Genomic DNA, 27959 nt, shown 5'->3' with positions numbered 1-27959 from the left:
GGCAGCGCGCTCTGAAGTTTGTGACGGTCGCAGCCGAGTCCTGGCCGCAGCCCGGGACGCGGCGAGCCAGCGGCCGGCCTCGAAGCATCTGCAATTGGAGGGTGAGGCTCGCTGTGCCCGGCCCGAGAGCCCGAGCGGGGTTCATGGAGCTGGGGCTGTGCTTCCTTTTCGGGCTCGCTGTGACCTCCGCCGCAGGTAAGCGGGCTGGGCGGCGCGCGTCTCCTGGCGCGAGCGCACACAAAAGGACCCCGGATCGGGGGCGCGGGGAGGGTGCCTTACCGGGGGAGCGGCTTGGGGGCAGGCTAGAGGGCAGAAGCTGAGAGCACGGGCCACCCTGCGGGCCCGGGGGGTTGCAGCCCACACGCAGGCAGGAGACCTGGGACCCGGGGCCGACTTGGTCAATTTTTCATGAAGTTGGGAACTTTTCCAGAAGTTTGCAAATGATTCAGAAACTGTGCAAAATGATTGCAAAGTGTTCAGAAAGCCTGCACAATGCTTGCACGTTTTCAGTGGGTGCAGATTGCCTGCACGCTGTGCAGGAAGTGAGAAGAGCTCCCAAGATTTTCACAAAGTGTGCACGCAACTTGCAAGCTTTTTAGAAACTGCTGCACATAGCTTTGCAAAATTTTCCGAACATTGGGAGTAGCTTGGAGACGTAACAAAAAATGCCCTTAGCTTGCAAACTTGGCAGAAAGTTTGGTTGTCCCCTTCCCCAGGTTCTACGGGATGGTGGGTGTAAGGGTCTGCATTCCTAGGAACTCAGGAGCCCCTCCATCTGCCTCCTGCAGGATGGGTGCCTCACCCCCAGTCTGGGGATGCTGGCAGGAGCAGCATGCCCCGGGCCCCCTCTGCAGCCACATCGGAAGGGGACGCCAAGGAGACTGTGGCCACCATGGCAGCCTGGGGTCCAAGCCCCAGAAGCCCTTGGCGGAAGCAGGGGCCCGAGGGGGTCCCCGTGCACCATCGAGCCCGGCGCTGTACATGTTTTACCTACAAGGACAAAGAGTGCGTCTATTACTGCCACTTGGATATCATCTGGATCAACACTCCTGAGTGAGTCAACCCTGGGGTGGGAGCGTTGGCCCAGGGGGAGGGGAGGGGGGCCCCTGCTAGGCCCCTCTCTCCACACTGAAGGAGGACCTGGTTCCTTCTGAGCCCGCTCAGCCCAGAACCCACTTGGCACAGCCTTCAGCCCTCCTGCCAACCTAGGTCGGCTCTGCAGGTCAAGGGTGTGCCTCTCATCCCCTCTGAGGGCCTGGCCTGGGAGAAACCCAAGCCCAGAGTGTCTGATCCAGTGGAAAGGCGAGTGAAATGAGCCAGCCAGAGGGATTAGATACCTGAGAAGTCCCTCTGGGGGGAGGAAGCCCGAAAGTTACTCCTGCCCCCGGGCCATGTGGGTCCTGCCCTTCTGCTGACCCTGCCAGGCTCCAAGGAGTTTCAAATTCCTTGAAAGCAGCCTGTTCTCTAGGGAGTGCAGGGGTGGGCTAGGCAGGGCCTAGTGAAACCTCCCCCATGGGGTGACATTCCGTGGAATTCAGGCTCCTTACCTCCTGGGTGGTGAGCCCATAGTTCCTCCTCTTTCCCATGTCACCCCAGCACCCGACCACTCCCCTTCTCTCCTCCAGTCCGTAAGAACTGTCTTACTGCAAAACTGAGACTGCCACCTGAGCCCCTCCTGGAGTCTCCTTAATGTAAAGTCCCCCCTCTCCTGAGGCCGTGGGTAGTGACTCAACTCAGGAACCCCTTCCAAAGAAGCATCCTCCTGCAAACTGTGAAGAGGGCTTGACCTCAATCTGGTCAGCAGCCTTTGGAATTTGCCTTCCTGGCCTCTAAAATCTAGGACTTGGACCAGACGTCTCTAGGTGTCTCTGGGTATTCTTAGGATACCTTGGAAATCCTGCTTAGCCTTTCCAGAGCCCTGGGCCTGGAGAGGCAACTTTGCTGCAGTGTTTGGGTTCCCTTGATCCAGGGGTTCCTTTGTCCCTGAGCCATGTGACCTCTGAACACCCTGGGTGACAGCTTGATAGGCCGCACATACCTACCTTGTTTTACCAATACCCCGAGGATGAAGTACAAAGGAGACTGAATGTGGGGGGCCGGATATCTTTCAAAACCAGATCATCAGTCCTCTGAGTACACCTGGTCTGGAAAGTCACCCTGCTGTCCTGCGTGGCAGGCAGGACTGGCTCCACCCAGGAGCCTGGACACATGTACAAGGTCCCGGCTCAGAAGGACCCTCACAGTCTAAAGTGTATTGTTGATGTGTTGAAATGCTTAATATTTTTAAAATTCAAATATAGTTGATTTACAGTATTGTGTTAGTTTCGGGTGTACAACACAATGAAATGCTTAGCATTTTTTGAAGCAAGGGCTCTAGATTTGCATTTTATCCCAGGCCATCCAATAGAGAGCTGACCCCGCTGCCAGAACTTGCTTGCTGGGTTATGTCTGGTCAGCACACAGAGAGATGACCAGGCCAGATCTTAAAAAGAGAGGTGTGCTGGGGAGGGACTCCTGGACAGGCTGCCACTGACAGCCTTCTATTAACAGACAGCGGTCAGGGTCACCTCCTTCTGCAGTCTCCATCCCCCTGACACTTGTCCTCTCTGATTCTTATCCTCCTGGCATCGTCCTCTGACTAAATTAGCTTCCCAGAACCCAGGGCAACCTTGGCAGGTATCCCAGGCTGTGGTTCTAGAAGGAGAAAGAAGAAAGCAAAGCCAGCTAGGGGAAGGGGACTTTGTAGAAGACAGGAGGGGAGAAAGGAGAAGATATTGGGAGACCACCTTAGTTTTCTGCCTGTGGCCAAGCTCTGAGCACTCGCTGTATGGAAGCACTCCCCATCCCCGTGACCTGGTGGGAATCCTGTGTCCCCATTCTGAGCTGTCACGTATGACCTGAGGTGAAGCCATGGGTCTTTGGCTTTTCCCAGGATATCCAACTTGCTAATGTTCTCCTCACAGCTTGATTTACCTCTTCCCTTCTTCCCAGACCCTGATTCATTTTAAACACTAGAGGGAAGGATTAAATATGGTGTTTGAGAGTTTCATGAGCTACCCTGGGAAACAAGAAAATGACAATAGCCAGACTTGAGCATTTTAAAGTCAGACAAGCAACATAACCTTTATACAGAAGATGTTCCCAGATGGTCTTTCTCTGCCTTCCTTTCTTTCCCTTCCTCCCTCCTTCGCTCTTTCTTTCGTTCTTTCTGAAAATTGTCTGTTCCTGTATGGGCAGCTTCACTGGCAAACTTTAAAACATCTTGGGCAAGATTGCAAAGTGAGGGAGTGGGCTTTAGGGAACTTGGGCCTTTGGAGAAATGGAAGCATCTGAAAATGACTGGGTTGAACTAAAGGGCAGGGGGATGCACGCTGAGGACTTTTCCAGGTTCTGTTTCCCACCCCCTGCCCAACCTACGGTCAGAGCCCTAGTCGAGGGCATCTCTCTGTTGGCTGTCAACCCCTATTCTTCAGCAGACCTTCCTCATCTCCTGAGACTTCTCCAGGTGTGATTTGCATCCTGTTCCCACCACTGGCTGCGCCGGGAGCCCACAGGAGTCTGGGTCTTCACGCCTCAATTGAGAGTCTGGAACTTTGGGCGATTTTCAGCTCCGGTGTCTTTCCTTCTACTGCCTTCCAGTTGCACGAGGTGGAGGTGACAATCCCGCTTTATCTCAGAATGATGCTTGGGAAGTTGCAAGGCCTTCTTGGAGAAGGTCGTTTCAGCTGTGTTTAAGGATCTACAAGCTCCTTAAGGGGGGATGTTGTTCTTGCATCTCATGTGGAAAGTTAAGGCTCTGGAGAGCAGCTGCTCCTAGAGGTGTTTTCCAGGCATGAGATCCAAGTTCTCTGGTTTCCCCACATCCTTCTAAGCACTTAGCTCTTCCGGATCTGAGCTTGATCCCTATCCAGCACATAGTAGATTCTCGATAATGCTGGTCTTTGCTGTCACTGAGGTTCTGTCAGGATTTTCTCCCACAAATGAGGTGTCCCGTCCCAGAGGTCTCACATCCTTAGAGACATGTGCAGGAATGTGGATTTTTCTGGGGCTGTTGCTCATAACTTCCATTGTTTCCTCTAGAAGATCTCAGGCCCCAAAGAGGAATGAGCCAACTGCGTCTCAGGCAGCTGCCTTCTTAGACCGGGGGAGGCAGCTGAGACGGGTGCCCGCCCACGAGGCGAGGGATGTTCATGGCTCTCCTTGGCCCTGTTAGGAAGCCACTGAGCCTCCCCCCATCCCCAGCAACCCCACCATTGCCAACAAAAACAAAACCCCACCTCAGAGGAAATACCCATCTCATCTCATGGTCATGGAAAATATGCCAAGAATAAGATAATGAGAGAAGTAGGGACAAGTAGCCCACATGCTTACATCCCTACGTATTTAGGGCTGTTTCCACGAGAATACTTCAAAAACAGGAGTGTCCTGTGACATGGTGAGGGATTGTCTCTGTTGGGGTCTCCAGAAAGATGGAACTAATAGGATGTGTATATATAGATCTCTTTGTGTATATAAACACACTACACACACACACAGAGGAACTGATGTTGCAGTCTGCAGTCTGAGGCATCTTGAAGGCAGAATTCCGTTCCTACTTAGGGCATCTCACTTCTCCCTGTCAGAGCCTTCACTTGATTAGATGAGGCCCACCCACATTATGAAGGGTAACCTGCTTTACTCAACGTCTACTGATTTAAATGTTAATTGCATATAAAATATACCTTCCTGGCAACATCTAGACTGGTGTTTGGTCACAGATGTGGGTACTGTGGCCCAGTCAAGTTGACACATACAATTAACCATCACAGAGTTCTCAGTACTGACCATACCCCCAGCAGGGCAGCCCCGCTGCACCTGCTACCATCCGTCCACCTGGCCGCAGAGTGAAACCACTAGCTGTGACAGCCGATGAAGCTGCAGGACCCCAGCAAGGAGCCCCGCTCAGTCTCCCCCACTTCGTTCCTGAGAACTGATGCTATCTGTTAATCCCTCCAAGGATGTAATGACAGAGGCACTGTGATGCTCTGACAGTGGCAGTGTTTCCAAACAAAAATCTGAGCCACATGGTCTGACAAGCAGGAATGTATTTCTGGAAAGAGCAGTGCAGGATGTTTGGAATCACGGCTGTGGTGGAAAATCTGGGCTCTGTAGACTCATAAGAAGACTCCAGCCCCAGGAGCTCTGCCCGGTGTCCTGTTTGTGATTCACTGCGCGGCCTGGGGGTGGTACCACCCTCTCCCCGTGCCCCAGGTAAGGTGCAGGCATCAGTGTGACTCTGGCCACACTGACTCAGCCAGCAGGAATGACATTTTTCCCCAAAGAAGAGGTGTAAAAATAATCATAATTATTCAATATGTTCTATCACAAAAAGGCAACAATTCAACAGAGTCATCTTTGCCCCTCCTGTTATTCAAGAGAGGTATGCCACATGTTTCTAGGGAGGGGGCATGTTAAGTTTGAGAACATCCCAGTGGAATGGATGGATATGGTTCTCCAGCCTCCCTCTGATGTGGGACCGACTGTCCACCCACTGTGTGATCACAGGGATCCCAGTAACAATCATGTGACCTGCAAGTCAGGACTGGGAGTACTGTTGCTGGCGATACAGCTTTTAAGGCAGAGAGGTAGTCTTTTGAGCATGATTATGATCTTGCAGGCAATGGCCACCCTGATGTTGACCATGACTCCTGTGAGTAAAGACTTGTGAGGATGACATGAGAGAGTGTGTGGAGCGTTCTCAGCACAGTGTCTGAACTCTAGTGGGCTCAGTACCTCCGGACCACAGGACCATGTGGATAAGTGTACAACCCTGGGGGCTGCATAATGTTCCCTCTCGCTCCACACAGTCTGTGACTGGAGGACCCTGGGACGAAGAACCTCAAGTCCTGCTGAGGTCGGCTTCCTTGGACCCTTAAACCGTGGTCTTACCCAGCTTCCTGCAGTAACACTGAGGAGCTTGCACCCGGGTACCCCAGTTTTTCCCTACCCTGGGCCTCTTGGTGGGCGATCTCTTAGCATTTGTTCTGCATCAGCTTTACAGACCCTGGGAAAAGGTGTGTCTGGCTGACTGCACTGCTGATAAACAGCTTGATAAGCACCCTGCTGGCCAAAGGTTGTTCAGGCTTGATGAGATTTAGTCCTGCCCTTTTCTGCCCCTCCTTTCTTGTTTGCTTCCCTGGTGAATAATTGGAATGTTTGGGGAAAGGGGCATGGTGTTCTCTGAAGGCATTGTCCTGGGGCTCCCTGGGCTAAATAAGCAGGTGGGTTGGGCTCCCCTGGTGGCCCAAACGGTTAAGTGTCTGTCTGCAATGCAGGAGACCCGGGTTCGATCCCTGGGTCGGGAAGATCCCCTGGAGAAGGAAACGGCAGCCCACTCCAGTATTCTTGCCTGGAAAATCCCATGGACAGCAGAGCCTGGTAGGCTACCGTCCATGGGACTGCAAAGAGTCGGACACAGCTGAGAGACTTCACTCACTTCACTCACGCACAGTGACAATGGGGGTGGGGGTAAGGGGGGTGGGGTGCTGTGGAGGCGTGGGAGCGGGTCTGGCTGTGCTGTGCTTAGTCGTTCAGTCGTGTCTGAGGTTGTAGCCTGCCAGGCTCCTCTGCCATGGGGATTCTCCATTTCCGTTCCGTTCAGTTCAGTTCAGTTCAATTCAGTTCAGTCACTCAGTCGTGTCCAACTCTCTGCGACCCCAGGAACCGCAGCACGCTAGGCCTCCCTGTCCATCGCTAACTCCCGGAGTTCACCCAAACTCATGCCCATTGAGTCGGTGATGCCATCCAACCATCTCATCCTCTGTCGCCCCCTTCTCCACCTGCCCTCAATCTTTCTCAGCATCAGGGTCTTTTCAAATGAGTCAGCTCTTTGCATGAGGTGGCCAAAGTATTGGAGTTTCAGCTTCAACATCAGTCCTTCCATTGAACACCCAGGACTGATCTTTAGGATGGACTGGTTGGATCTCCTTGCAATCCAAAGGACTCTCAAGAGTCTTCTCCAACACCACAGTTCAAAAGCATCAATTCTTTTTCTTTATTGTCCAACTCTCACATCCATACATGACTACTGGAAAAACCATAGCCTTGACTAGATGGACCTTTGTTGACAAAGTAATGTCTGCTTCTTAATATGCTGTCTAGGTTGGTCATAACTTTCCTTCCAAAGAGTAAGCATCTTTTAATTTCATGGCTGCAATCACCATCTGCAGTGATTTTGGAGCCCCCTAAAATAAAGTCAGCCACTGTTTCCACTGTTTCCCCATCTATTTGCCATGAAGTGATGGGACGGGATGCCATGATCTTAGTTTTCTGAATGTTGAGCTTTAAGCCAACTTTTTCACTCTCCTCTTTCACTTTCATCAAGAGGCTCTTTAGTTCTTCTTCACTTTCTGCCATAAGAGTGGTGTCATCTGCATATCTGAGGTTATTGATATTTCTCACGGCAATCTCGATTCCAGTTTGTGCTTCCTCCAGTTCAGCGTTTCTCTTGATGTACTCTGCATATATGTTAAATAAGCGGGGTGACAATATACAGCCTTGACGTACTGCTTTTCCTTTTTGGAACCAGTCTGTTGTTCCATGTCCAGTTCTAGCAGTTGCTTGCTGACCTACATACAGGTTTCTCAAGAGGCAAGTCAGGTGGTCTGGTATTCCCATCTCTTTCAGAATTTTCCACAGTTTATTGTGATCCACACAGTCAAAGGCTTTGGCGTAGTCAATAAAGCAGAAATAGATGTTTTTCTGGAACTCTCTTGCTTTTTCGATGATCCAGCGGATGTTGGCAATTTGATCTCTGGTTCCTCTGCCTTTTCTCCAGGCCAGAATATTCGAATAGGTTGCCATGCCCTCCTTCAGGGGATCGTCCCAACCCAGGGATTGAACCGAGGTCTCCTGCATTGCAGGCAGATTCTTTACCATTTGAGCCACCAGCATGTCAGGATAATTTGAATGATCTGTTTGGAATCCCTTTGTTAAATGATGAAATCTTAGTAAGGCTGAGTCCAACGGAGTAAACACAATGCCTTGTAGTCATTTCTCATTGTACACAGCACCTGGGTCTCAGTACCCAAGACCTGAGTGTGGGCCACCAGGAAGGGATCCCAGGAAATAGCTACAGAATCTGTTTATCAAAAATGGTAAATAAATAAGGACACATAAAGAAAGGTGGTATTGGGACTTCCCTGGTGGTCCAGTGGTTACGACTCCTGCTTCCAATTCAGGGGTTGCAGGTTTGATCCCTGGTCAGGGAACTAAGATCCTACACATTGTGGGGTGCAGCCAAAATATAATAATAGAAAGAGAAGACAGTATCAGCCAGACTAAAAGTGATCTTGAACTCGGTTTCTGACTGATCATGTTTTTACTCTCTGAGTCATTTCCCTCCCACGTAACCCTCTCCCGCGTAGAAATCTGTACATGTTTACATTCCAGTTTTGAGTTTGGGTAGCAGTAGCTCAGAACATTTCACGGCAAGGTGCATTTTTAAAGTTTGATAGCCCTTGGGCTAAATTTCAGAGTTTATTGGCAAGGTCAGCTCACACAAAGTGACCTCCTGTTTGGGTTCAGTTGGACCTAAAGTCTCCTTTTCTACCCCAGAATGGATGTGAGGAGGTGAGATGTCTAGGGGCAAAGATGGATTCATTGAAATGCGGCTGATCCCGACTGGATAAGAAAGAGACTTGAGGCTGGAAAGCAGGTTGATTTGCATCGAGAAGGTCATGACCCTGCGTGACCCCGAAGGGAGAACTTGGATTTTTGCTAGATGAAGAGGACGTTGCAACTAGGAACTTGGCCTTAAATCTGAAGGCAGATGAAAGGCTGTGACATCTCTGGTGTGGTTTGTTCCTGCAAGAATTTAAAACAAAGGAAGCTGGGAAGCAAACAGTGCTTTCCTTAGGGGGGCCCCACAGCTGGTGGGAACTCACAGGCTTTGTAGCACCAGATCGCAATCCTGTCCTGGATCCACAGCATCTCAGCAAATTTGATGGGGGCTGCCTGTACTCCACTTCCTCCCTCCAGGTAGTCCCCTGTAACCATTGCTCAGCTTTGGAGTACATTAGAAATAGATTTACTGTTTAACAGAAGGAAATAACCCTCTCAGTCTAAGCCATATTTTGGTGGAAACAGAATTCCTTAAAATGGGACACACACACACACACACACACACGTGCACACACAATTTCTCTTTGGGACAAGAACGAATTTTATTTAGAAGGAAAATAAATCCAGGCAACGGCCACAATGTAGATGAGCTGCTGGTTCAGACAAGCTTCCAGGGGCTTCTAGAGTCCTGCTGCCCCACCAAGCCCCCAGGAACCGACAGCAGAACGGGGTGTCCCCAGCCTTTCTTGTCTGCCCCAGTTCGGAGTCTCAGGAGAGCCAAGAGCATTTGGAGAACCTAGCGAAGTTCAGAGCCCTGGAGGCACAGGTCTTCCCTTATTTTATGGCCTCTCAGGGCCAACTTAGCAGGAGGCCTTAATAAACAGTAACTCTAGAGCATGGCAGCCAGCGAGCCCTGTGCCTGGCCCAGTAATTTAAAAAGCAGAAACAGATTCATGCACTCCTGAGAAAGGCTCAGAGGCTCTCAGATGTGGCCGAGGTGTTGCGGTCCTGTTTTGCTTGGTGATGACACGAATGGCCCACAACTTGGGGAGCAGTGAACAGCTTTGCCAAAAGCCAGGAGCAAGTTGGTGAGAGAGCAGAGGTGTCTGTAGCTTTTCTGGGTTTTTCTACATCTGATTTCCACAGATTTCTTGTAGGGTGGCAAGATAGGGTGAGGCTCATGACATACTCTTTCAGGTGCGAACTTGAAGGGGATGCCATAAAGTTAAATAAAAGGGAATGCGATGCTTTTTTAAAGATGAAAATCCGTGCAGAAGTATCATAATCAACCAAATACCAACATTTCTAATAAAGACAGAATCTGACTCTGCTTGGTTCTTGTTTGGAGATAGAGCCTGTGTCTCTAGAGGGACTTAAGTTTTCTTAGTTCGAGCTAAGCAATCAAGTGATCAGAGAGACCACAACGAGGCAAACAATTAGATTAGGAAGAAAATGGGTGTCTTTATTTTTGTTGCCAGGGCAAGTAGGTCTTCATTCAGTAAAGATTTTCTATCCTAAAGGTGAAATCTTCTGAAAGTTAGCGAGGGTGTCTTTGCTTCTTTCTGAGGGTTGTTTAAAGGGATGTGTGATGGCGTCTGGACTTTTTTTTTAAATCCCCCTACATATACCCCCATCCTTAAAAAAATACCTGCTCCTTATTTTACTCCTTCTGTTTCCACTGCTGGTAACTATTTTGAGCCACATCTGTCTGCAGCTTTGCATAAAGTTATAATGAGCCTGTGCCAGACAGACGTAGATTGCTCATGCCTACATTTGACCTGGAATGTGTTAAGGTCACTGGGGGTTGGGGAGGGAAACTCTAACCTAACTCACATGGACGCATTTGGGTTGGAGCAGACGGGGGTGGGGGGGAGGGGCGGAAACCAGCTAACCTGTCAGATTCCCTAAATGGCTTCAATTGCAAATACTGTAGGCATTTGTTGCCCTAACTTCTTTGTTATTTTTTGAGCTGTCATTCTTGGAAATCCCACCCTACACACAACACATACAGAAGTATGTTTCTGTTACTCTCTGTTGCTCTGACCACTTGGTGCTTCCTCTAAATAGACTTCATTCAGAACTCATGTGCCTGTGTGAGGGGAGGAGGCTGCTGTGTGGCTTTGGGATTATTTCTAAGCTCAGTTATATGGCGGTAGGATGTGCAAGAGTCCTTCTCTTTGGATGAAGCTTTCTGAAAACAGTTGGTAAGATCCTGGGACTCTCTCCACTTGGGGGTGGGTAGAGACCCCACATTTCATTGTGGTTACATGGATGGAGAGAAGCCCTACTCTAGCATATGTGCTATTCAGTGATGCTCAGGTGTAACAGTGAGGGCATTTGGGAATCTTTCCATGGAATTTGGAGTTGGATGGAGCCTCCAGAGATCCAGCCCTTTCATTTCTCAGCCCCAGAAAGAAACCACTCAGCCAGGGCCTCTCCGGGAGCTAGTCTTCAATTTGGACCAATATCCTTGGTCTGTCAGTCTAGGGAGTCCTCTGGTTTTGTCTCTGAGGCTTCATCCATCCAGGCAGCCTGGTTTCTTCCTCGTGTGTCTGCAGGAGTTATTACCAAGACGTGTTTTTTCCATTTTAAGTGATCTAGAGACCATATTCCCTTGAGGACAATGATAGTAGAAATCCAATACATCAGCTAAGAATTCTAAACATTTGGGAGATTGGGTGTGGATGAGAAGTAATGGCCAATTAAGACCTCCTTCCCTCTCGCCTTCCCTGATAGCTTCCCTGATACCTTAGTTGGTAAAGAATCCACCTGCAATGCAGGAGACCCCTGTTCAATTCCTGGGTCGGGAAGACCCCCTGGAGAAAGGATAGGCTATCCACTCCAGTGTTCTTGGGCATCCCTTGTGGCTCAGCTAGTAAAAAATCTGCCTGCAATGCGGGAGACCTGGGTCCAGTCCCTGGGTTGGGAAAATCCCTTAGAGAAGGGAAAGGCTACCCACTCCAGTATTCTGGCCTGGAGAATTCCATGGGCTATTTAGTCCATGGAGTCGCAAAGTGTCGGACACGACTGAGCAATTTTCACTTCACTTTCCCTCCCTCCTTTCTTCACATAGCAGACCCTTGTAATTGAGATGCTGTAGTATTATTATGCACCTGCTCTGAGCCAGGTACCGCCTGGGCTGCCCTGGATGCTGAGGTGGACAGGCAGAGGTCAGCTGTTACCTACCCCGGGGGCAGGAGGGAAGCCACACCTGCAGCCCAGGTGAGGAAACATCCCTTCTTCTTCGGTCTGACTGATGAGGGTCACTGTTCTCTTTGAAAATACATGTAATTCTGGTAAAATTCCCCAACAACCAAGTCCTGGATACACTCATAAGTTGTGGGTTGCTTTCTTTGAGCGGGGGATGGGGAGCAATGTCTTTTAAAAAAAGTTAACTACCAACCTACAGCACGTTGCTCACTCTTTTGATATTTTGAAATATTCTGGTCATTGGCTATTTCTGAGGCTGCAGGAAGACTTCCTCCTTTGGTGGCTGGTGGAGGAACAGTCTGCCTTAGGGGCCTCCTGCTAGAGATGCAGCGATTTTCTGCAGAAGCAAAGCTGCAGATTGCCAGTTCCCTTTATGTTGTTTGTGAGCAGGAAGTTCGTGTCGTGTTCTGTGGAACCAGCAAGCATGTGTTTCTGCTTGTACAATGAGGTCACTGAGATGTATTTCCTGGTTATTTTCTTTCCTAGAGGTTGGAAGGGCACCCAGTGGTTGTCTGGCACGAGGCCTGTCCCAAGCCAACTTTCACAGGCATTTGATGAGCGGACAAGGAGTAAATTCACTGATGGATAAGCCTCCTGAGGTGGTTAGCCAAGTATCTCTGAGCATCATGAGGTCGTATGCTTGCTCCCACCTGCCCAAAGGACAGTGTGATCCAAACCAAACATTTCACAGTGGGCACACCTGGGAAGAAAGGACTCCAGCCAGCTTTGTTGGCTGTGTTTTGTCCTGATTTGGAACACATTCTTTTGTATTTTGTTGCAATGAAGAAAATCTCTACTTGTCCTTGGCAGCTGCAGAGACTCCTGGTCTTTCTATGAAACCCAAGAGATCATGGTTGCATCCATCTTGAGAGAGTGAGTTCCAGGGTCAGCTTGAGGTCACTGGTTGCAAGCAACAGAAACTTAAATGTAGTTCACACAGCATAGGAGTTTATTGGAAGGACACGGTGTTATCCACAAACTGGAAGGGAGGGAGAAGCAGGACCAGGCTTAGAAAGACAGACCACAAGGACAGGGGGTCCCAGGGCACAAACAGACAAGCCAGGATGGTTCATAGCAGCTCAAGACTATTTTCTTTTTTTTAAAATTTTTGGTTGCACTATGTGGCATGAGGGATCTTAGTTCCCCAACCAGGGATCGAACTTGTGTCCCCTCCAGGGGACGCTCAGAGTCCTAACTGCTGGACCACCAGGGAATTCCCATCCAAACTATTTTCTGACCTCAAATTGATTTGCTCAGGTGTCTTGGGAAGGAGAAGGTGCCATGGGCCAACGTGGGTCACCTGATGGATGAGTCCTGAGGTGCGGGAAGGCGAGATACAGTGATTGACAGTCTCATCAAGACCTCACACAGGGAAAGAGGGACCATTCCCCAGGGGAAAGACAAGAGATTGGATTCCAGGAGATGAAAACAGCCAGCACTGAACTCAGGCTCTAGAGAATCCTGGGCTTTTAAGTTTTTCAAGGTGGGGATTTCTGTCTCTGAGCTATTGTTTCCTCCTTGTCGCTGTGTCTGTGCAAAGTGGAAGTGGGGAGGGGGCAGTCCCTAGATGTTTCTTGAAGTGAATGGATGCTTTTACAGGCCTTTGAATATTCAGTCACTTTCTGTAGTTACTTCATTCTGTCTTGTTCTTCTAATAGAGTTCTCAGTTCACACTTTTTTCTGATTAAGTTTTACAAAGACAGTCAATGAAGTTGATTCACATTTTCTTCCCGGCCCAAAAAAGCTATTTCAAAGCTTGAGAGAGCAACTGAGTGGTACCTTCTAAGGAAGAAATTTAATAAAATCTGAAATTGAGCCTTAGTTACAAAGCCTGTTGGAGTCTACAAGTTGATTCTCCGGGGAGTTGTGAGGGGCAGGATCTAATGACCGCTGGTGCCTGGCAGCTAGGGGGCCCCCCGCCGTCTGCCTGCCATTGGCACACAGTTCTTCCTCTTCCTTTCGGCTGCAGGACCGGTCAGCAGCATCGTGCCTCCTGTATGATGTGTCCCAAAGACGGTCCTGACCTTGCTCTTCCATTTCAGAAGGAAAATGTGAAGCAGAGGAGACAGCACCATCTTGACGTCTGAGTGTGAAGTGAAAATGTTCTGTTTGTTGGGGAGACACTCACCAGAACCTGGGCTTTTTAAAATTGAAAATGACAACAGTTTGTAAAAATAGTAGCTGGTGCTAATTTTGTCACCATGTCACGTGATCTGTCTGGCTTTGCTTTATGGAACAAGCCACTCGAGCAGGGGTTGTACCCTGAGATGCCCATGAAGGCCAGACAGGTAAGAAAAGCAAGCAGAGAAGGACAGGAGTAGGGACTGGGGCCAAACAAGAGTGTTTGAGCCAAGCTCTGATGGTACCACTCAGCTTCAGACAGCTGCTGCTATGTTGGAGTGTGGGACTGGAGTGAGTGTAACTGAAAGAAGATGGAAATTGGAATATTTGTGTGAAATTTTCAAGTTAAAAAAAAAAAAAAACACCCTCTTGTGACTGGATGAAGCCTACAGAAATGCCAATTTTCTAACCTCTGTACTAGATTAAACTGTGTGTGTACAGGGCCATGGGCCCGTCATGAATCATGAAGTCTAGTCCAGGCTCGTACATTGAAAACCACTCTGCAAATATTTGTTGAGTGCTATTCAGTTTGGGGTGGGTAGGTGGGGTTATGAAAACTGGGCTTTCTAGGACAATTCGATCAACTTTGCTGAGAGTTTAGAGTCCGGCTGGGTGATGATGCAGATGGAGAATGAATACAGGAGATTTGGAAGTTTAGTATTTACTAACATTTATATATGACAGCTGGGAGAAAATGGGAAATAAGGAACACTGTGATAAGTATGATCTTGGCATCACCATCACTGATCAAATAATGAATGTTCTGAGTATATGCTGAGGACAGTGTAATATACAGAGACACACAACACTTGACATTGCCAATGTGATTGTTTTGGGGTGTTTTCTTTTGCCTAAGAGCATTTGGACTGATCTTACCTGCTTCTCTTTTGTTTGGAGCTCTGTGTTATAACTGGAACATTCTCAGGTTGAAATGCTGCCTACTTTTATAAAGAACTGTGTTCTTTAAGCCCCACTATAGAACAGCAGGCTAAACCACAGGTCAGATGGTGTGCTGGTCAAAGTTCTCAGCCAATTTAACTTCATTTTCTGGGTTCCTTCATTAGTTCCTTCTGATTCACCGTTCAAGAGACATTCGTTTCTTTATCATTCAAGAAATGACAAAGGTACCCAGACAACAACTAAAACATGAGTGCTTATTGGGTCGACAGTGTAGAAAGATGGACCAGCCAAAGGAAGCCTGACAACGAATGGCAATGGGGTGCCAGGTGGCATTCTGGTTCCTTCTTACTTGTTTTCCTTAGTTGCACATCTTAAATGCAGGGCTGGCAGATGGGGTTTTTTATGCCTGTACGACTCACTTGAATTCCCAGACCAAAAAAGCAACAGCAGTAGCCACATTCATTCACTGCTAAGTACTTTTCATGCAGTGCAGTGTATCATTCAGTCCAACAACAGCTTTTGTAAATCAGGAAACTGGAGCGGGTGGGGTGACCATCATGTGCGTGCTCTACAGCCTAATGATGGGATCGCCAGGTAACCTTTCCCTGCGATCTGTGTACCTTGTCCATACCTGTGCATATTGGCTCGTGAGGTTTCCTTATCCTGCACTGTTTTCATACACCAGTAGTGTGTGAGTGCCCTAAGGCCTTTCTGCGTCTCATCATATTTGGCATAATACCAGGGAGATACAGGCAGACCTTGGAAATACTGCACATGTGGTTCCAGGCCGCCTCAACAAAATGAAAAAGCAAGTCACACCAATTTTTTGGTTTCTTAACACTTATCAAACTTTTGTTTATGCTATACTGCCATCTATTAGGTATGCAATAGCCTATCTAAAAAATATATATCCCTTAAAAACTACTTTATTGCAAAAAATTCCAATCGTCATCTAATGCTGTGTGGCCACAAAACTTCTATTTGTTAAATTCATATTATCTGTGAAGTGCAGTAAAATAAGGTATTTTGGATACTTGGCAAATATAGTGGATGCTTGGCAAATGTTAGAAATTCCTTGTAAGGAATTCTGTGGTTGTTGAACATTGTAGGTTGGAGAAAATCCAGTCTTACTGGTCTAGTTTATCTCATACTCAACAACCAGTTACTTAATTGTCTTCACTTTCTCAGCCTTGTGTTGGGCCCACAGCAGGTGCAAAAAAAGGAGCCCTGTCTTCTACTCCCTTGGAGCTGCTGTCCACTGTAAGGCCTGGACAGGAAAGACCCTGCCTTGGTTCTGTGGGGTAGAGGGTGTCTCTGACCCTCCTCTGGCCCTGTCTCCTACCCACTGCAAGGAGTCTATGGGACCGAAAGCCATAGGCCCCTTCTTCTAGACCATGCACCGAGTATTTATGACCCTGGAATCCCCTCTCAGGTGTCTCTGAGCCCACCTCGGGGTCTGACATCCATGGACAGAACAGGGCTTAGGGCACATCTCCCAAGGCCTGCTGGGCAGCCAAAGCACAGCTGCTTGCAGGATGGGGGGGTGGAGTGTGGGTGGGTGGAGCTTGGGGTGCACTTGGGATCAACCAGGATGGGAAGCTGAAGTGCCGAATCTCCCAGAGCTGCCATGTTGCAACACAGAACTCCAAGGAGCCCCAGAATCCTAAAATCAAGTTCTAATTTCCAAGGTGTTCTGAAGCCAAACTCTTACTTAAGTGCTTATCAGATTTTAAAAACCTTTAAATTTTCAACCTATTGGAAGTGGGCCTTCACTGGAGCTGGAATTATTATTGGGGGGGCAGAGGGTGTGCCTTCTGTGGGCAGGAGCATCTCCTAAGTCCTCTGGTTCTCAGCTTGCATCACCTGCTCCTGGCTCCCAGGTCAGCCAGCAGAGTGCACACCTAGAACACCCAGGCTTGGAGCAGGGTTTTCTCCCTCCATGAACGTTCCTGGAAAGTTTCAAGGGCTCATTTGCATACTAGCTCCTCCCACTAGGCTGCTGGGAATGTGCTTAGCAGTAATGTTAATGAATACCTGGCCGTCCTGTTTCCTCACTTAAAACACTTGGTGAAGTTGAGTGGCTCTGAGCTCACAAATGCCTAATCAGCTGACAGCAACTTCAAAATTGCAGGTCTTGCTGTTGATGGAAAAATGGGAGCTGTGGTTGTTAATCCTTGTGTGTAATTTTCACCAAGAAATGGGGGCCTGGGTTTAATGTCAACACCTAGAGACTTAATGTGGCCCTATTACTGGAAATCTATACCTTTAGCCAAATCTTGCCTCCCCACAATGTCGGTATTGTCTTGCTACCCCACCCCCACCATTTCCCATTCCTGAGAAAAGATGAGGTTTTAGCAAAGGTTCAGCTCAGAACAAGGGCTTCCCAGGCAGCTCAGTGGTAAAGAATCTGCCTGCCAACGCAGGAGACACAGGAGACTAGGGTTCAAATCCTGGGTCAGGAAGATCCTCTGAAGAAGGAAATGGCAACCCACTACAGTATTCTTGCCTGGAGAATCCCATGAACAGAGGAGCCTGGTGGGCTACAGTCCATGGGGTCGCAAAAAGTCATACACGACTGAGTGATTGAAAACACATACACAGCTCAGAACGGGAAGGGCCCCTGCTTGCTTTCTCCATCCTGTGAGCACAGACTGCTCCATGCTGGGCCTACCTGGATCCAGGAACCATTTCATAACTAACTCAGGGGAGAGGGGAAGAGAAAGAGGGTGGGGGTGGTTCAGCTCCAGTCTCCAGTCCAACGGGGAGCAGGTTTCTCCCAAGCATCAGGTCAGGATGAGGCATGCCCCACTTTGTCCTCACCACCCCCAAAAGGCACCATGGCATGTGTTTTAAATTAAAGGAAATTCAATTTGATGTTATTTTGAAAGCACACAGAGGATGTCAGAACCCCCTTTGAGGTGGCTGATTGGTGATACTTCCTGGGGCTCACAGAAACCAAGGTAGTTAATCTTGGGGACTGGAAGGAAAGCCAGAATTGATTGAAAAAGTAACTTTTGGCCACGTGTGTTTCCTCTAGCTATTAGTAATCTGCCCCCAAATCCTGTTCGGTAATGCTAATGAATTAAGCAGCCGCTTTTAACTTTTTCCCACTGAATTGCTTGGCAGTGTCCTCCCATCCCTGGAGAGCGCTGGTTTGGATGGACATGAGCATAAGAAACAGATTAAACATTTATTGTTTCAAATGACACCACCACCCTCATGCCAGCTCCAACCATAGATGAAATGGGTAAACAGTTTCAGGCTTTTTTTTCCTCCATAAGACTTTTCCCAAGGTCACTTCTGTCTTCGGCTATATGTCTCTCAGGGCGCAGAGGCTTCCATGTCTGTGTCTTTAAGGAAGCCTTGTCCCAAGGCCACAGTGTGTTTCAATGGCCATGATTAAATTTGTATTCCAGTTAGCCCAGACTACACATTTGATGTGTGCACAGAAGAAATTCGGTGGCTGGCGGGGTAGGAAGGCATCTTATTGGTATGGATGACCAGGCTCAGGTGCTGTTGGCTCAAGGATGAAGACTGGGATTAGCATTTGGGCCAGCAGGAGTGTCCATGTCAGGGGTTTGGGTACAGGAAGGGGAAACCAGAACTGCCCTGCAAGAATCCGGGACAGGAGGTGTGCTTGTTGAGGTTAGGTCTTGAAAAGACTGGAAATGCACACACCTGGCATTGCTGGCTCTCACCCAGAGAGGGCTGGCTGCTGGGAGGGTGCAGACAGGCCACCTTCCATCCTCCACTGGGTCCTTCCCTTCTTTCCAACCCTGAGGCTCCGGTGCACTGCCTGGGGCTTAGGGGAGAGCAGGGGACAGGGAGTGGGGGTGGTAGGGGTGTAGGGGTGAAGGGTTCACTCCTGAAGCTTTCCTAGGCTCAAAGCGTGGGGAGGGTGTGGACACCAGATCCTGGGACGTGGCTGCACCGCCTGCCTCACCCATCCTGTGTCCACCATCTCCCACCCCTTCCCCAACTCCACACCTGCTGGCGCCCATGAGCAGGGAGGCTCAGGCGGCTCGCCCAGATGTGGCCCTGACGTTGCTCTTTCGTTTGCAGACGGACTGTGCCCTATGGACTGTCCAGCTACAGAGGGAGCGGAAGCAGGGGCAGGAGGTCGGCTGGGCAGTTCCCACAGAGTCCACCGCCGGTGAAGGGGGCGCTGCGCTGCGCCTGCGCGGAGAGCGATGACGACGCCTGCTTGCAGTTCTGCACCTGGTCCCTGGCTGCCCGCGGGTATGACCCCCTCCCTGACTTTCCGCACTTCAGAGATCCTTGCCTTAGGCAGTGTGGGTACAGGAGGGCTCGGCTTGTCCTGGGGGATACCATCCTACACGTGGTGAGGGTGGGGACTGTGCAGAGAGGATATGGAGCCTTGGCTCCTGGAGGGCGGTGGACCCTCGGGTCCTTTAGGGCCGTGGGCATGATATCCCATCCCCTTGCTGCCTTTCAGAGCAGAGTCCATTACGTGGCCGCGGCCTTGTCTGGTCTCCAGAGGTATTTCTTCTGGATTGCATAGCAATTTGTCAAAATCTGAATAAGTTGCTAACTCTTAAAAATTGAAGAATACCGCCATCACCCCCAACAAATGCACATTTTTAGCTTCTTCAAAAGTAACAAATGGGAACATCTGGTCTCACCAGCCCACATGCCCTTGTGGCCAGATAGGCTGGTGCCGAGTGAAGGCCACGGGTGAGATGTGCAACGTCCATTCACCTGTGTTACTCATTGTCTTACTTTGAGGCTCCCTCCCCGGTCCCTGAGTTGGAGACCCTGTGGTCTCCTCCAAGCGTCTGGAGAAGCTTGTGAGTCAGTGTGGACTCAGATAAATCAGCAGGCCCTAGGTCTGCCCTGTGGTGGCCATTTAAGTTGGGCTTTACCTAATAGCCATTCCTATTAATGCTCCTTGCTCTTGTTTTTCATTAATTTGGGCCAAGAGCCTGCCAGGCAAAGCCACCCTGCTGAGCCTCTTCTGAGAGCCCTGGCTGGTGGGATGGCACCTCCATGTGCTTCCTGGGCAAATAAGCACCAGCAGGGGGCTCTCCCTCTATGCAGCAGGTGCCATCCCAACCAGGGACCTAGGGCCTGCTGTCTGGAACCCTCAGCACAACCACATTTTTCTTCTTGGCTCCTTAATGTCCAGTGGATAACTGAGGCGTGTGGGTGGAGGCTGGGCTTTAGTGGGACTCCACCCTCGTGTGCTCAGCCTTCGGGAACTGGACCCGAGAGACAGTCCTGGGGGACCATGCTTATACTGGTGGAAAGACAAACCTTACCGGATGCTGAAAAACCAGTCACATGGAAATGTAGGTTGATTCATTTGAACTGGCTCTCTCCCCGCAGGAATTCAAGGTCGGCGCAAGCACCTGACAAAGACGGGGGAAAGCAGACTGGTGGTGCCCTGGGGGGCCTGCGTCCGAGGAGGTGAAGTTGCTTTCTGAGTCGCTGCCCCTTGGGCAGCATAGAGGACACGTGGGGCGCATTTGGTCTGTGTAGGCGGCTAGCGGGAACCCCACTGCATGTGGGGGGGTTGCTTTGTCCCCTGGGGTCAGAGCAGCCAAAAGCTGTGCACAGCCTGCCCTCTGTCTTAGGAGCTGACCCCTGCATTCCCTGTGGCTTTTGAGCAGTGATGTCCAGCCCTGGCTTTCACCAGGTCTGGATAAAGCTCACCAACCACTGCTTCTTGGAGCCCCTGCAGGCTCATCTGCTGGGGCCCACATCGTGCCTCTGCTCCCATAGCAAAATGTGGTCTTTAGAAAAAGAATCATTTCTTCTTTTCAGCAGCTGATTCTGGACAGAGATGAATTATAACAGCTGGGTGCCAGGCCCTCCAAGTCCTCCAGTTCATTTTATAAATTTTTTTTAACCCATTTGTGGTTTTTGTATGATCCCGAGGGCTTCCAGCAGCCCAACTGGGTTTATTTGTCATTCTATCAATCAGAAATTGTTATTAATGAGTTGTCTACACATCTGCAATGGGATGGTAATTTATGTTCGTAGCAGTGGCCTGGAGGGGGTTTGGGTTCCTACATGGTCTGATCAAGAGAGGGTTAAACCCTTCTGGATATATACAAGGCATCCTGAATTGGTGGCAGATCGCTTCGAGTCATCTGGAGAGGACTCTGTCAGTATCCACAATAAAAACATAGAGGAGCAGCAAAGGCAGGCCCTGGAGAGGATGAGTTAGGCCCCCACCAGTCCCCACTTTGCCTCTTCTTCCTCACCCCAAACCCAAACCACTGTCAGTGAGGGAGGAATATGATTAAACCATCCACCTATCATGTCATTTATTCAATTCAGCAATGATTCATTGAGCACCTGTGATGTACAGGGTATCATCCTAAATGCTGGGGACACCACCGAGAATACGGCAAAAGTTCAGCCTTCCTGGCACTTAAATAGTGGGAGAAGCAGATGGCAAACCAGTACATAAAACATAGATCAGGGTATGTGAAGGAGAGCAGGAAGCAGGCTGGGGGTAGGAAGTATTGTGGGTGGTTGCAGGTTAGGTGGTCTCACTGGCCAGGTAACAGTGCCATAAAGACCTAGAGGAAGTGGGACAGGGTGAGCCAGGGTGATGAGGAAGGGAAGAGGGTGTCAGACAGGGGAAGGGTAAGTGCATAGGCCCTGCAGTAGGAACGTGCTGTGCTGGGCGTGTTCCGGGAAGGCAGGGGAGGCCAGCGCTGTTGTCATTGTCCTGTCTTGATGTTCAGGAGGTGAGGACGTTGGCACAGATGTCCCACCCGGGCCTCGAAAGGAGCTGCTTCTAGGCTTTACAACGTTGCTTGTCAAGCTCCTGTAAGAAGCTTTACTTGGAAAGAAAAAGTCTTTCCTTATAAGCATGGTCCCGACTTTCTTGCAAGACTGGATTTAGTCATCCCTAGATTAACATTTTCAGAGTGGCACTTGCCACCGTCCTGAGCTTATGATCCTCAAAGATGGGACCAGGCTGCAAGAGAGAGAGCTCCCAAGGCCCCACTGGCAGCGATGACCGTGTGTACACCTTCGGGCGGATGGCAGGCTCTGAAATTGACAGAGGTCAAGGAGGCTCCGTTCAAAACAAGGAACGGGCTGAAGAGGGATGGGGTGGATCCCTTTCAGGTAGTGGAGAGCTTGGCTTTTGTTATAGGCTTCTTTCTTCTCTTTTGCATATCTCTCCCGCCTTTTCTGAGGTAGGCTGAAGTCAAGGCCAGACAAAGCAAGTAGGCTTTAGACCTCCATCAAAGTGGACGTCCCCGCCCCGCGGTCTGCCTGCCCCTCCACTGGCCCTTTCGGGAGCTCCCTGGAGAGAAGGGCCTGCAGCAGGAAGGCCTCAGTTATGACTCCTCCTTGGTTCACATTTCCACCTCTTTGAGGACAAGAAACGAGTTTTGCCTGGGGGAGAAAACCCACTCCAAAGGTCCTCAAACTTAACAATACAGCCCTTTCCCAAGAATGCCCCATCCAAAGACCCCAGCTTCCCTAATGGGTAAAACGATCCCAGCTGTGCCTCAGGGTCCGCAGCCCAAGGCTCCGGTTTCACTCAGGAAATTGTTTTTGGAGAGGTATGGCTCGTCGCAAAGCCACTTCTCTCTGGGAGTGAGTGGACCGCAAGCTAAGTCTTTGCAAATGTAAACCCATGTCCATCTGGGAACAGATGCAGGCCCCGTCGGAGCATGTCGACGTCCGACCGACAACAGGGCGCAGGCACCAGGGGTGAGCTCAGATCACAGCTCTACAGGAGTTGATGAGTTTGAAGCTTATGGGATTTAGACAGACATTTTCAGCTTTTCAGCTGTGCTTGGTACGCACTAAAAGAATACATCTGAAAAAGGAAAGGAAGAAGAAAGGATCCTTGATGTCTGTGATACGAAAAAGAGGAAGTGAACACCTGCAGGTTTTGAACCCCAGGCCCCGCAGCAGAGGGGCTTCTGCGCCCTTTGCCAACAGGCACGCTGATGAACAATAGACCTGGTTCCCTGGAAGCCGCTGTGAAGGCGGCCCCAGCGCAAGGCTATTAGGGTGATATTTGTTTTCAGGAAGAAATGTGGATCTTTGGGGAATGGCTTCAAAATAAGCCGCAGATACAAGCGCTTTGTAAATTATGTAAATTCCTATTTATCTATATAATTGGTAACAACTGGGAATTGTAACGCCTGACAGTTCGCAATCTCTTTCAGCTGCGCTCTAGTGGCTACGCTGAGATTACTGAGCAGCTGAAGAAGACGGTGTTTTCAATGGTGGGGATGGGGAGAGGCCACCCAATCCCCTCCCCCTTCCCCTGCCGAGGTGCTAATGCAATGGTGGATGCTGGGGTGTTGGTCTTGACCAAATGCTAAATTCTCAATGAGTATTATAAGGTACGAACGTGAATATCCATCATAAGGAAATGGAAAGGACTGATGTGCCAGCGAGATGGTATGCAGTTTAGAGAAGCGATTATTTATTGTGAAACTGGTCTCTACATCAACTCCTTTCAGTGGATGTGTTCGCAGCAGAATCTCTGTACATAGAGATGTTAAATTCTGTTCTGAATCCCAGCTCATGTTCCTTAGGGCTTGAATTACATTTTTTTTTTAAATGCCTAAGCACTGTTTGGCTCTGTGGCAGGATGGTATCTCAGAAACGCATTCATTGTGCTAACACTCAGAAAATACTGTCAAATGCAAAATAAAAAAATCTGAAAGTTTGGTCTGATTTGTGGGTTTTTCTGGCTGGTGTGATATACATTGTTACACGTCAGCTTTCTGCGGGCCCTGGGAGAGGACAGAAAACAGTTACTATTCCAGAAGTAGATTGATCTAAAGTCAGTTATGGAGCAAGATGAGCAAGGGGGCTGCTTGAATTGTAAGGAAGAAGCGGACCTAGAGGACTGTCTGAGGAAGATAAAACATTCAAGGTGGTTGGGAAGAGATATATTTGGGGGAACGATGGCTCCTTCCCCTGGTGCTGCCCTTGTCAGCTTCGTAGCGATGCACACCTTTGTCTTCTGGCCCCACAGGCATGGAGGTATTGAGCAGGATCCCGGGGAGAGGACAGTCGTAGCCAACAGCCAACAGTGGACCTTCGCATTTTATTTTGCCCTGCTACTCATGATTCTTGAGTAGCATTTTATTTTGCCTTGCTACTCACTATTCTTGAGAATTAAAAGCCAAAAGTGACCACGTTTGTTTGATCTTCTCTATCAATTACAATGTTTTTAAGCCTCCAAGACTTACAAGACATCTGGGGGGTGGGAATGCCAGGTTCTTCTCTCCTGCCCTCCTTCTTTCGAGTCAAGCATTGGAGACCATCAGGGATTGGGACAGAGAGACTCAGTCAGAGAGCCAGGAGAAATCTCGTATGCTGGGGTTTGAGCACATCTAACCTGAGAAAGCCCAAGAGCCTCTTGTCTTAATTAAACTTCAGAGAGTTTCGACTTTGATGAACTGATAGAATTGGGTACTGATTTATCCTTCAGGCTGTTCGGCAGGATGGGAGCAGCTGCCAGTGTTCATGGGAAGCACTCCTCCTGGGCTCTGAGCCCTTGTAGCTGCTGCAGACGGAGAGAGGAGGAGGAGGGTCAAGGAGTCCCGATGCTCCTGGGATCTGTGTGGACGTCCCGAAGGAGAGCCCATGGAGTTATGTGTAAGATGGGCTACAGGGCTTGCAGGACCCAGTGCAGAATAACCATGCAGGACTCCTTGTGAAACCATGGGTACTCATTAGTTAAATCCATTATACCTGTAACCTGCCTTCACACATCAAGGTCATTTAAACCATTGCTTGTCCTCCAAGGAGCACAGAGCCTAAACCATAAGATTTGCATATGTTCCAAGAACTTGGAGTCAGCTGTGTCTAGTTCAAGCTAAGTCGGTTAAGACTGGGTGGGACCACCACCCTTCAACCAGGCACATGTGAGTGTCTGCCCAGTGACCTTGTGATGTCGGGAAGCTGAAAAGCCCACCTCCACTTGTTAACATGCAGAGGCCTGGAGCTTGGTTACACTGTGCAGGTGACAGTTACTGCACCTTTTTCCAACCAGCTTTCCCCATGCTGCCCTCACCTAAGACTGCCCTTTTTTTATCCCATGAAAACCCCAAACCCCTTGCCTCCAGGAAGGGTCACCTGGAAGTCCGTCTTTCATCTCGTCACCTGGCTGCCATGTGAGTAAATCCTTTCTTTGCTGCACATCTTTGCATCTTAGCGTTTTGGCTTGTGGGTCAGACACTGGTTTAGCAACCCTGAACAAACACAGTTCAGAATTACTGAGAATTTCAAGATGGCGATGGTGGAACCAAACTAGGAGCCCTGCTGAGCATGGGGTCCATTTCCTGGCCAGGTTGCAGGCCTGGGAAGTCCAGCAGAAGGGGCTTTTCAAGCTGGAGACCTGCCTTTGCTGCCTCCCAAATCCCCACGGGGAACAAACTTTAAACTGAGCCTCAGTTTCCTCATTTATAAATGGATGTGATTACTGGCCACCGCTTACCTGTCGGCCTTATTAGCAGGCCGAATGGAAAGAAATGATGTACATAGACAATTTTTTTTTAATCCTAATCTCACACAAGGAAAAGATACAGTCTTCAAAGTTTGCCCTGAACTTTAGTCACTCCTGTTTTTACTTAAAAGTTTCTTACGGAAGCGTATCTTTGAATGCTCTTCAAAGTAATGGAATTTGACTTATAGAAATTGTCAGGATAGTCAATCATCCCACCCCACCCCCAGAAGACATGTATTCTCTAAAGCCCCAAATCCTTTTATATGAATTCTTAAGTATCTCAAAGCTGAAGCAAATCAAGTTACCTGTTATTCACACCATTATGAATCCACTTGGGTCCTTCTGTCACTGAAGATGTGATTTCTTTTCTCTTCGCTGGCAGGAACGCTCAGAATTGTTGAGATCTGAGTGGTACTGAGTGCGGGAAAATTGTAAGAATTAATAACTGTGGGGGGCCGGAATGAATGAATGCAAGCAACTTTCTGCCAGGCGTGTGTCATTAATCCTTGCAGCATTCCAGAATGATGCGCTAAGTGACAAGAGGTGGGCGAGGAACGGAAGAGGCAGAGGGATCAAGAATTCGTGACAGGGGAAAGAGCCCCATGGGACTGGGGAGGTCGTGTATCGAACACGAGCTCATCGCCTCCCCTCTCTCCTTCCTCCCTTCTCCTCTCTCATCTTTGTCTGAACAGACCTCCATTATGGAGTATGTCAATTCCTATATATCTATACAATTGGCAAGAACCACCAGGGTCAAGTCTGGTGCCCAGTATCAGCTCCCCTCCGACACCACCTGAGGGAGCTGGCGTGGTGTGTGTGGGGGGCTTGTTTTGTACCATCTGCAGAAGCATTAGAACTTTCTCTAGCACACTTCTGTTCATCTCTTGTAAGGTATTTACAGCAAAGGGTTTCTGCTTCTTCCTCCACATTAGATTGCATAGTGTGAATGTCCCCTTTGGCTATGTGTATCAGTCTCAGAAAGTGGGTGGAGAGAAAGCCCCCCTGGACACAGAGATAAGCAATAGAGGCCCTCCAGAAATGCTTATAATGTAATAAATAATGGAATGAAGAAATGGGTATTGACTCAGTCTGCAAGTGAGGAAAACTTCCTTGGGGAGGAGATAAGTAAGAGTAAGCCAAGACACACAAGGGAGCAAGGGCACCCCAAGTGATGGGCAGAGGCTCAGCAGAGGTTTGGGAAGGTCCATGTGAGGCACTGTGCTGGGGAAAGGCCAGGAAGCGGGCTTTTCTAGCATCAGCCGTGCTCTGGGGTGAGGTGGGAGAGAGCAGATGTGGATGGAGAGAGAGAGAGAGATGAGGAATTCATGGCCACGTCCATGATACAAGGTAGCAAAGCCAGCTCTATAACACTTGAGCCATCTCAGGGTGCCAGCCCCTGTCTGAAACGTGAGCTTCAAAGGTGGCTGAGTTGTCTAGGTCAAGACAGGTTTCTATTTTGCTGTTTTCAGACACGTCTGTGGGCTCCACCTCCCGAGGTGCTCCCTGGCACCATCTCCCAGAAAGCAGGGCTAGTTGTGGAGCACAGTCCTTGCTAAGCTTCTGTCTGCCTGGACCACGGACCTGCCATCCTTCATCTCACTGTGTTTGGGTCTCGCACATGTGGCGGATGCTTTTCAAACATATGTTGGATGAATAAATACACATGTAAATATTGAGTCCTACAGAGCAGGAATCAGCAAAACTTTCCTGAAAAGGACCAGAGAGTAAATACCTTTGGCCATCTGGGCCATAGAGTGTCTGTTGCAGCTACTCTGCTGTTTTAACTGGAAAACAGCCCTTGATAAAACGTATGTGAGTGGATGAGATGGTTTGGCTGTGTTCCAGTAAAGTTTCATTTGCCAAAACAGTCAGTGAACTGCAGTTTGCCAACCTTTTGCTCTGGAGTACTCCATGAGGAGTGAATTTTCTATATGCTTGTCCATCTGAAATGTCTTTATTTTGGAATTTATAGATTATAGTTTGGTTGGGGGTAGAATTTTAGGTTGATAGCTTTATTCCCTCAAGTTGCTTGAAGATATTATTTCATTCTCTCCTGGTGTCAGTTATTAACTTTGGAAAATTTCTAAGAGTGCCTTTCTTGTGTACATAATTTGTCTCTTCTCTCTGTTGATTTAGGAATTTTCTCCTTATCCTTGATGGCTTGCAGTTTCAGTAACAAGGGTCTAGCTGGGGATTTTTTTTTTTTTCTTCCCTCCAGTTTGTACCAGTTAGTACTTGGTATCTATTTTCAATCTGAGGATCTCTCCCACCCATCTCCTATTTTAAAAGTTTCTGGAAGACCTTTTGCTCTGCCCCCAGTACTGCTGCTCTGCCATTCTGTCTCTCAGGAGTGCCTATTACTTGAATTTCATTTTTAAGGTATATTTTTTATTGAAGTATAGTTTGATTTACAATGTTGTATAGTTTCAGGTTATAGTAAAATGATTCAGTTGTCCATTATATACGTATATCTATATCTATATATAATGCATATAGATATATTCTTTTTCAGATTCCTTTCCCTTATAGGTTATTACAAAATACTGAGTATAGTTCCTTGTCCTATACAGTAGATCCTTGTTGGCTATCTATTTCATATATAGTAGTATGTATACATTAATCCAGAACTCCTAATTTATCCCTTCCCTCCCTTTCTCCTTTGGTAACC

At 48.8% G+C, this 27959-nt stretch overlaps 1 protein-coding gene across 1 annotated transcript; it reads left to right on the top strand.

Annotated features, from left to right (window-relative positions):
• Nucleotides 1-23465, top strand: EDN3 (endothelin 3). Its single transcript, XM_065919697.1, has 5 exons — nucleotides 1-195; nucleotides 789-1053; nucleotides 18895-19071; nucleotides 20179-20259; nucleotides 22995-23465. Exons 1-5 carry the CDS (start codon nucleotides 144-146, stop codon nucleotides 23032-23034), a joined length of 615 nt encoding a protein of 204 aa, XP_065775769.1. The 5' UTR covers nucleotides 1-143; the 3' UTR covers nucleotides 23035-23465.
• The last annotated feature ends 4494 nt before the right edge of the window (nucleotides 23466-27959 follow it).

Source organism: Muntiacus reevesi, chromosome 2, assembly GCF_963930625.1.
Source record: "Muntiacus reevesi chromosome 2, mMunRee1.1, whole genome shotgun sequence".
Taxonomy (NCBI): Eukaryota; Metazoa; Chordata; class Mammalia; order Artiodactyla; family Cervidae; genus Muntiacus; species Muntiacus reevesi.
The sequence above is the reverse complement of the archived record's forward strand: the minus strand, read 5'-3'. Positions and strand labels throughout refer to the sequence as shown.